Source organism: Ictalurus punctatus, chromosome 1 (genome assembly GCF_001660625.3).
Source record: "Ictalurus punctatus breed USDA103 chromosome 1, Coco_2.0, whole genome shotgun sequence".
Classification (NCBI taxonomy): Eukaryota; Metazoa; Chordata; class Actinopteri; order Siluriformes; family Ictaluridae; genus Ictalurus; species Ictalurus punctatus.
In genome coordinates, this window is record NC_030416.2 from 680387 (window position 1) to 690000 (window position 9614).

At 42.7% G+C, this 9614-nt stretch overlaps 1 protein-coding gene across 1 annotated transcript in view; it reads left to right on the forward strand.

Annotated features, from left to right (window-relative positions):
- The first annotated feature begins 1442 nt into the window (after positions 1 to 1442).
- Positions 1443 to 9614, forward strand: part of scgn (secretagogin, EF-hand calcium binding protein) — a 12424-nt gene continuing 4252 nt past the window's right edge. The window contains exons 1-9 of the mRNA XM_017464731.3: positions 1443 to 1771; positions 1881 to 1951; positions 3659 to 3751; positions 5497 to 5586; positions 5680 to 5736; positions 7126 to 7203; positions 8413 to 8468; positions 9447 to 9492; positions 9579 to 9614. The exon at positions 9579 to 9614 is cut by the window's right edge and continues 24 nt beyond it. Of these exons, the coding sequence (XP_017320220.1) occupies positions 1702 to 1771; positions 1881 to 1951; positions 3659 to 3751; positions 5497 to 5586; positions 5680 to 5736; positions 7126 to 7203; positions 8413 to 8468; positions 9447 to 9492; positions 9579 to 9614 (597 nt within the window). The 5' untranslated portion in view covers positions 1443 to 1701. The remainder of the gene's footprint in view (positions 1772 to 1880; positions 1952 to 3658; positions 3752 to 5496; positions 5587 to 5679; positions 5737 to 7125; positions 7204 to 8412; positions 8469 to 9446; positions 9493 to 9578) is intronic.

Genomic DNA, 9614 nt, shown 5'->3' on the forward strand with positions numbered 1-9614 from the left:
GGTTTGCGTGCTGCGACCGTCGTCTTCACATCCTCCTGCGTTCAGTCCTCACCGCTCACTGAAACCTCAGTGCTGTCACACCCGGTCCCGCTGCAGGTCTTTCACTGTCACGCCAGGGTTTTTCACAACCTCCTCAGAAATCTGCTGCAGCCGTCGAGAGCTTCCTTTTTCTGCCCCGTCCAGGTACTTCATATATTTCTGCCCCTAGACACTTCCGGTATTTCATGTGCTCCAGCTCAAGCACACCTGCTGCAGCTAATGAAGCGCTTGATTAGTTTATATCGGGAGTGCTGGGGACAACACCTGTTCTGCAGATCTGTGCTGTTGTGAGGGATTCTCTTCAGGGGGTCACTTTGATTGCAAATCTATCTATCTGTATTTCTATCTATATTTCTATCTGTCTGTCTGTCTGCCTGTCTGTCTGTCGGTGTATTTCTGTCTGTCTACCTGCTTGCCTGTCTGTTTCTGTCTGTCTGTGTATTTCTGCCTGCCTGCCTGTCTGTCTGTGTATTTCTGTCTGCCTGCCTGTCTGTCTGTGTATTTATGTCTGTCTGTCTGTCTGTGTATTTCTTTCTGTCTGCCTGCCTGTCTGTCTGTGTATTTATGTCTGTCTGTCTGTCTGTCTGTCTGTGTATTTCTTTCTGCCTGTCTGTCTGTGTATTTCTGCCTGCCTGTCTGTCTGTGTATTTCTGTCTGTCTGTCTGTCTGTGTATTTCTGCCTGCCTGTCTGTCTGTGTATTTCTGTCTGTCTGTCTGTCTGTGTATTTCTGCCTGCCTGTCTGTCTGTCTGTGTATTTCTGTCTGCCTGTCTGTCTGTCTGTGTATTTCTGTCTGCCTGTCTGTGTATTTCTGTCTGTCTGTCTGTCTGTGTATTTCTGCCTGCCTGTCTGTGTATTTCTGTCTGTCTGTCTGTGTATTTCTGTCTGCCTGTCTGTCTGTCTGTGTATTTCTGTCTGCCTGTCTGTCTGTCTGTGTATTTCTGTCTGCCTGTCTGTCTGTCTGTGTATTTCTTTCTGTCTGTCTGTCTGTCTGTCTGTGTATTTCTTTCTTTCTGTCTGTCTACCTGCTTGCCTGTCTGTTTCTGTCTGTCTGTGTATTTCTGCCTGCCTGCCTGTCTGTCTGTGTATTTCTTTCTTTCTGTCTGTCTGTCTGTCTGTGTATTTCTGTCTGTCTGTCTGTGTATTTCTTTCTGCCTGTCTGTCTGTGTATCTCTGTCTATCTGTCTCTTTATTTATTTTGAGACTGAATGTGAAGTTTATTTTTTATTATTATTACAGGTTCTCATTATGATATTTCTGCTGTGTATAAAGGATCACACACACACACACACACACACACACACACACACACACACACACACACACACACACACACACACACAGGCAAACACACACACAATCTGCCCTCGAGGGAGAAAAACACATACACACTCACAGAGAGAGAGAGAGAGAGAGAGAGAGGGGGAGGGAGATGGAGTTGTGGTTGTACGTTAGTGGCTCACTCTCACTTCACTTCACTCAGACTCTCTCCGTCTCTCTGTGTGTCTCGCTCTCTCTCCGTCTCTCTCTCTCTCTCTCTCTCTGTGTCTCTCTCTCTCCATCTCTCGGCTCGTTCCGCTCTTATTTCCTCTTTAAACTTGATTCTTTCCTCACCGTATTTCATTGTTTCCGCTCTGTAAAGAGAACAGTCTGACTTCAGGACATGGACTGCTCTCTGGACCAGCTGGACGCTGCAGGATTTCTGCACATCTGGCAACACTTCGATGCAGACGGTGAGAATAAAGAGATTTTATTTTTTATTTTATTTTTACATGAATTATAAAAACTTGTCTGTGTTGGAGAATTCTCCGTGCTTTCTCCTCACGACCGAGTGTGTTCCAGATAATGGCTACATCGAGGGAAAGGAGCTGGACGCCTTTTTTCGGCACCTCCTGACAAAACTGGGACCCGGGGTACGTCACGAACATATTCTAATACTAATACTTCATGCTTATAAGTAGGGTTGGGTGTAAAAGTTTATACTCCCCCCCTTTTTCCTTTTAAGTGTCTGGAAGTATAAATGTCCCTTTGTCGTGTATTATATTTTCTATCTCTTATCAGCAAAACAGAATTGACGGTCTTTTATCTTTTCTCGGTTTCCTGACACCGCGTTACAACGTAGAGCAGTCTTAGGAACGTGCTCAAAAGTTTACACCCCCTCGGTCATTTTAAAGTCTCCTTTAAAGCAGGAACCAGCAAAAACCTCAAACCTTTGAGCAGTTCGAGTTGAGAGTGAGTGAGAATCAGGGAAACAGCTGTCGCACACCCTAAACCTGAAAACATCAGATCTGAAGAAGGAGATAAAAAAAGATGAGTGTTAGGAGAGACAACTGAGCATTCATTGCTTAAAAAAAGGGGGCGGGGGGTTCATGTTAAAAATCACGTCGATGCCATTTGAATATGAAGGAAGGACGCTCAAACTTTTGCACTCGGCTCTATTCAGATAAACAGAACAGTCATTATCTCACCTCCAGTCCTGCATGGACTCCCGCTGATGTTCTGATGATCTGATTTGGAGGAGCAGCGGCGAATCGGTGGGATGACTTTAACCAGAGCGCTGATGATGATGATGATGATGATGATGATGATGATGATGGTTTCATGAGATTTTTATACAATTTTCTGTAATTTTCCGTTGTTTAACGTCGCTGCATGAGTTCTGTGCTTCAAACATCACACATCGATTTTTATCAGCTCAACACGACTCTTCACAGGAAGTGACACAGTTAATCTACAGGAAATTGAGGTCAGAAGTGTTGTGCGTGTGCCATCTTCTCCGGGCTGAGTGTATGCATTGGCAAAGTGCCAAAAATAAAAACATGTTAAAGGAAAAAAAAGGTAACTAAGGTTTTTATTTTTTGACAAAGGAACTTCCCACTAAAAGAGCCATTTCTACTCCAAGAACCAGCAGGATCTGAGAATAAATATGAATATGCATGAATATGCAAATTAGAAACATTACCTAATCTAAAATCACTTGACATTTGATAACTTGGCTAGTTCAGCAGGTAGCTAACTGCTAGCTAACTCTCTCTCTCTCACACACACACACACACACACACACACACACACACACACACACACACACACACAGAGTCTAAAATAAAGCTGCGAGAAAATATGGGTCCATTAACAGCATCCAGACATTACCATGCATTACCATGACAACCACGATCCGTTCAACACTACCATCGGCTAATTTAGCGAGCTGGCGGTTTTAGCATGCCAACTTTGCGGCTAAAATTTACAGCCTTCGTCTGATCTCCGACGTGATTGGTTCAGAAGTTATGGCATTTATTTAGTACTCTCGTGCGTAGCCCCGCCCCACAGAAGTACTGACTTTTATTGTAAATGGAAATAATGTGCATTTAGCCAAACGTGCAAACACACAGATCTGTCAAATGAGAAACGGGTACACATCGGGAACGACTCGTTAGCATTAATTAGCTAATTAGCATGAAGTCCATAAATTACAGTAGTATTTGAACAGTTGTTGGTGTTTTATATTAGGTGTGCTACTCCTGTGTGTGTGTGTGTGTGTGTGTGTGTGTGTGTGTGTGTGTGGGCAAACAGGCAGCGAGTGGTCATGGTAACCAGCTTGTTTTTCTCCGCTTCTGCAGGATAAGATAACGGAGGAGAAAGTGCAGCAGCTGAAGGCCAGGTTCATGTCCGTCTACGACGTCACGGCCGACGGACGCCTGCAGATCCAGGAAGTGAGACTCGCTTCCTTCGATCCACACTTCTTTACACGTCGTTAAACTGGAACAAAACTCGGCCCAATTAAACTACACTTACATGTGTTCTGATGTTTGCAGTAGCCTAACTATAACATGTCCGTTGTTAATGTTGTTAGGTGTGTTACTCCAGGAAACTGTTGTTTTTTGTAGTTTTTTGTGTTTTTACAGCAGGTCCGCTAGTCCGCAAATTACGGTAGTTTGCACATTTCTCAGTATTTTTACAGGAAATGTTATTCAAGGAACTATGGAAGTTTACACAGGAAGGTTTTTTTTCCTTCTGTCAGTGTGCTAGTCTACCACTTACCCTAGTGTACAAATTGTGTTTTTACAGTAGGCATGCTCGTCTAGAAACTATTATTATTGTGCATTTATTAATGTTTTTATAGCCATTGTGCTAGTCTACAAATTACGGTAGTTTGCACATTTGTTAGCGTGTTTACGGCCGGTCTGCTAGTCAAGAAATTACGGTAGTTTGCACATTTGTTAGCATTTTTGCAGTAGTCTGTCATCTATTCTGTACTCCAGGAAACTGTTTGTTTGTTTTTTTTTTGTAGTTTTTTAAAGATTTTTCATTTCTAATCTGCTGTACATTATTGCAGTTCACAGATTCTTTGATGCAGAACACTAGTTGACTTCCACAAGTTCTGAACGTCCATCTTCCGTAGTGTGGAAAATGATTTGAAGGTCGTTTAAAAAAAAAACAAAAAAAAAACCACCACGTTTCTCTTACTCTTTTAAGACGTGTAAATGAGTACAACATGGATTCAGCGTTGGTTTAAAAGCCTCTTTACAGAAATCCCACATAATGCATGAGTGGTATTGGTGTTCCTCTGGGTATAGATGGAGAACTGCAGGCTTTTGAGGTTTTTTCCTTATTGCTAGCCTAATCAGCCTGGGACTAAGTGCACCATTAGTGGTCTTTAAGCATACTGTATACACTGAAAATACTTGGGTATTGAAGATCAGTAGAAGTAGCTTGTATAGTCATATTCCAGAAGGTTCTTATTGAAGAATCTGAAGCGAAAGCTACAGAAAGGACTCGTTTTGTATTCCTGACGTAGCATAGCCCTGATCACCGTCCAAGTGATTCCTGTAATGGAGAAAAGAGGATGAACAAAGTGGTAGACCTTGTGTTTACTCTCTCTTTGAGTTACGGTGCGATCATGCCCGTGACGTGCAGGCATCCGTATTCTCATTGAAACAGGACATCATCTAATAGGAATGTGGTTGGTAGAGGTCAAGTGTGGTTGTTCCTGAAGAATCCTAGTTACAGTTGCCAAGCAATAGGGCATGAATATGAAAAAAAAAAACACATTGGTTTGAAAATTTTGCACTCACCGAAGGAAAGGCATGAGTCATCGTGTAGGATGGTGGTCTACAGAAGAATAAAAAAAAAATTAATCAGAGAAGCTGTTATTGTGCAGCAGGTACCAAAATAGCACTTTGGCATTGAACCTTCAGTGTATTTGAACGAGGGACAATGCTAATGATTTAGCGACTTTGTTTCCCAGCACGCTATCTTTGTATTTCATCTGTGCATTATCCTCTGAGAAGAGCAGAACCGTCCATCTTTTAAGCATTAAGAGCTTCTTAATCTAAGTATGAACCCTGTCCAGAAACACAAAAAAAACCCACTCGAGGAAACAGCATGGCCTCCAGGCAAGATCGTGAACAGATTTCCGTGACGCTAACCTTCATATCGTCTTCTCTGTCTGCTCTAGCTCGCCAATATGATCTTACCAGAACAAGAAAACTTCCTGTTGCTATTCCGCCGTGAAGCTCCTCTGGACAACAGTGTGGAGTTTATGAAGGTCCCTGTCATCATCATCATCCTCATCATCATCTCATTATTATTTTTAACATTCTATCTCCTGGATTAATAGGGTTCCTTTTTCTCTTCATAGATCTGGAGGAAGTATGATGCAGACAGCAGTGGATATATATCTGCAGCAGAGCTAAGGGTAGGAAACTCACAATGTTTGTTCATCCAACACAAACCTCATCACGGTCACGCAGACCTTTATTCATCTGATGGGGGATTTTATTTAAAGTGGCACTCAACTGGGGCAGAATCCAAACCAAGCATACACTGTTACAAAAAAGGGGTTCCTCAAGGGTTCTCTGTGTGAGTAAAGGTTCTGAAGAGGTTTCTAAAGAGCACCTACTTGGGACGGATCATAACAGAGAAATTCTCAACCTGAACAGGCTCTTTAGTGTGGTCTGTGGAGCCTGTGAGCAGTTCAGGGTTTTGTAGCAAGCCCAAGCCGTGGTACTACCACCACCATGTTTCACAGATGATGTTGATGGCTCTGGACTATAATCATTCATTTTCCTCCACTCTTTCTTCTTTCCATCGCTTATAGTTACATCCCTTACATACAGGCGATCTGGGATGCTCGTGTCCATAAGACCTTGTCCCAGAACTCTATAGGAATATTATACACTTTTTTTTTTTTTTAAACCGAACGGAAACCTGGTGTTTCTGATGTTGATGGCTAACAATGTTTCGATGGTCACACTGGCATTCTCTGACACGTCCTTGCCTATGTCCTAGATCTATTACTATTAAACATATTGTTTGGGCAACATCTACCAGGGTATTCTATAGGATTCCTCAAGGTCTCTTTGGGTAAGTAAAGGTTTGTGATTGAGAAATCCTCAACCTGGAATTTTTTATTTTTTTTATTTTATTTTTTTTTACAAAAGTATCCCGCTGAGCAGTTGAGGGTTTACTTGATTTTGAATAAAGCCCAAGCTACAATGCTACCACCACCATGTTTCACAGATGATGCGCTTGACTCTGGACTGTCCTCATTTGTTTTTCTCTACAACAAGTTTCAAAGGTTCTCGCTTTCTAAAGAGTTTCTGTTTAGGAATGGTTCCAGGTATTGAAACCGTCAACCTGAAGAAGCCCTTTAGGGTACTGTGTGGAACCTTACTTTTGTCGAGTTTTTTCCTCCACTCAATACGTCGTCCTTCGAGTGTTTTTTGCGTTTAGTCCCCTCCGTCACAGATCGAGTTCCGGTTTATGCCTTGCCAAGTTTTTCTTCAAGGTTTCCAAAGAGCTCGAGTCACAATTTGGTTCCTTTCCAGGATCTTGCACATCAGTTCTCACAAAACTGCATGCCAAGTCATGCCAAGCTTGTTTAGTGCCGTTTGAGAGCGAGTTCTCCATCACGGCTTTTGTAGTAGTACCTGACCCGAGTGAAGGTGACATTGGTGTATTGGGTGACACTCAAACAGCAAATTGTTCCACTGTAGTTCAATGCGATCAATATAATGGCGTGTGGCAGGACTTCTCTGTAGTTTGGTTTATTAGTGATGTGTAACACTAATGATTCCTCTTACAGAATTTCCTGAAGGATCTTTTTCAGCAGCACAAAAAGGAAGTGTCTTCTAACAAGCTGGATGAATACACGGACACCATGGTAACGTTGATGTTGATTTTTCTTTCTTTGTCACCCACTGATCAATAGTCTCCAGGATATCAAGCCCTTAAAACCAATTAGTGTGATAAGATTAGCATTGGAGAGCGTCCGTTCCGTCTGGTAGTTTTGGTGTTTAATCTGACTTGCAAATAAAGGAAGTTAAATCCATGAACGTAGGGCTTTTAACGGATTCTCAAAGCGACCGCCTGTTGTGCTGCGAACACGCAACTCCCAACGAAACGCTCCGAAGCTTTTAACGCGCGATGTTTCCTCCAGGCGTTTTCTCTCGGAATTTTCCCCGTTGATTGTTGACTGACATTTATGTCTATTGATTTGTGAAGCGGTTTGTGAATCCGCACTGACATTTGTTGTGTGTTTGAATAAGAACGTTGGAAAGCCGCTTGTTTTACTGATTCACATCCTGTGGCTTTTTATAACTCGCTTCAGGAGACTTTGGTGAAATGCCAGCCACTAATTTCAGTCATTAGTCCATCAACTCTGACTGGTTTCACTCAATGAACCGATACGTGTGAAAAGAACGAAGTGGAATGGCGTGGAACAATGACCTGAGGTTAGAGAGCAGGATGTCCGCTGTAATGTAAGGATGTTTAATACCTATATAGGAATTGGTGCTAACTGGAGCTAACGTTCTGGAGTTCAACCTCATAATCATCACGTCCTATCAAATACAAAAGGCTCAAGCTAAAAGTACTCAGACCACCGAGGAAAAACTAACACTGCACCCACTGATCTCATCTAAACAATCTCTGCTCCAATATCCATCTGTCTACGCCCAGGCTTTTCCAGGCCGCACCATATAACCACCAGAACCGTATTTTATTGCCGTACCTGATAGATGTTCCAGAGAAGATGGTGTGTTTGTGTCTGGCTGGAGTGTGTGTTGCGCATGACCCTGTTTATGGGGAGACAATTCAATCTAAGGGTAGATTGGACAGCACCAGACACCACCTGATTACTCGTCTTGTCTCTGCTCGGCAGGAAAGATAAATATACTCCAGTTTTGTCTGAGCTGTACGACGGGGAGATGAAGGAACATGTACTGTAGTAGAGTCCGAAAGTCCACCGTAGTCTTCCTACTGTAATGTATATCATCACTTTCAGCCTCGGACTTTTGGGCTTTATCGTATCACATGTTTATTATGTTTCTCTCTTCTTCTTTTTTTTTTGTTTTTTGTTGTTGCTTGGCAGATGAATATATTCGACAAGAACAAAGATGGCCGCTTGGATCTGAATGATTTAGCGAGGTAGGCACGTGGGGGTGAATGTTAATGTGTTTGGTGGTCAGCTTTATGAGGTTTGAGAGTCTGAGGTCTGCTTTCTCGAAGCAATCGAGTAACTACAAATCAGACACGCCACGTCTAATCTATTAAAAACCCATCACCGGACTGAAAAAGTGTTCGTTTCTGCTGTCGCTCTAGAACATATTGAAAGAAGTGTCATTAATTATGAGACAATATGATTCATACTTCATTATTTTATTATTATATATACATTTAACACAGCTGATCATGCGTACAGTACAGTTTTGAGCTTTTGAAAGCAATTCAGTGCGATTTTGTAGCATGCAATCAGCTCAATATTAATAAGAAAATAAATGACTTAGAGGCCACGCCTCCTTTACTGTTTGTAGAAGGCCACACCTTCTTCACTGTGATTGACAGGCTGAGAAGCCACACCCTGTTACTGACACTGACTGGCACAGAGGCCATATCTTCTTTACAAAGTTGACATAACGAAGCCACACCTCTTTACCTGTGACTGATAGACATCGGCCACACCTCTTTACCTGTGATTGATAGACATCGGCCACACCTCTTTACCTGTGATTGATAGACATCGGCCACACCTCTTTACCTGTGATTGATAGACATAGGCCACACCTCTTTAACTGTGATTGATAGGCACGTAGGTTATGCCTTAAATGTGACCATACATCCTACACTGAGACTGACGGGTACAGAGGCCACGCCTCCTTTGCTGAAACTGTCAGCCCTACTGAAGTAAGAAGGTGCGGTCTTTACTTGGCAGTCTCGGTGAAGGTCTCTGTGAAGAAGGCGTGGTCTCTGTGCCTAGAAATTGCAGTGAAAGAGGTGTCGCCGCTGTGTCCGTCAGTCACAGTGAAGTGGGCGTGGCCGAGATGCATTAAAACCGGAGCATTAATTACACTGATTACACACTGCTTGTGTCTGATGTTAACTTGCTGGTTGTTGTCCCTCCTCCAGAATCCTGGCTCTTCAGGAGAACTTCCTGTTGCAGTTCAGGATAGATGTAAGTAGAATTTCAGCGTCTTTGTGTTAACGCTTCTTGCAGAGTTTCTGATTTGATGAGTTTCTTTTCCTCCTCCTCTTCCTCAGGCGAACTCGCTGAACGAGAGAAAACAAGACTTTGAA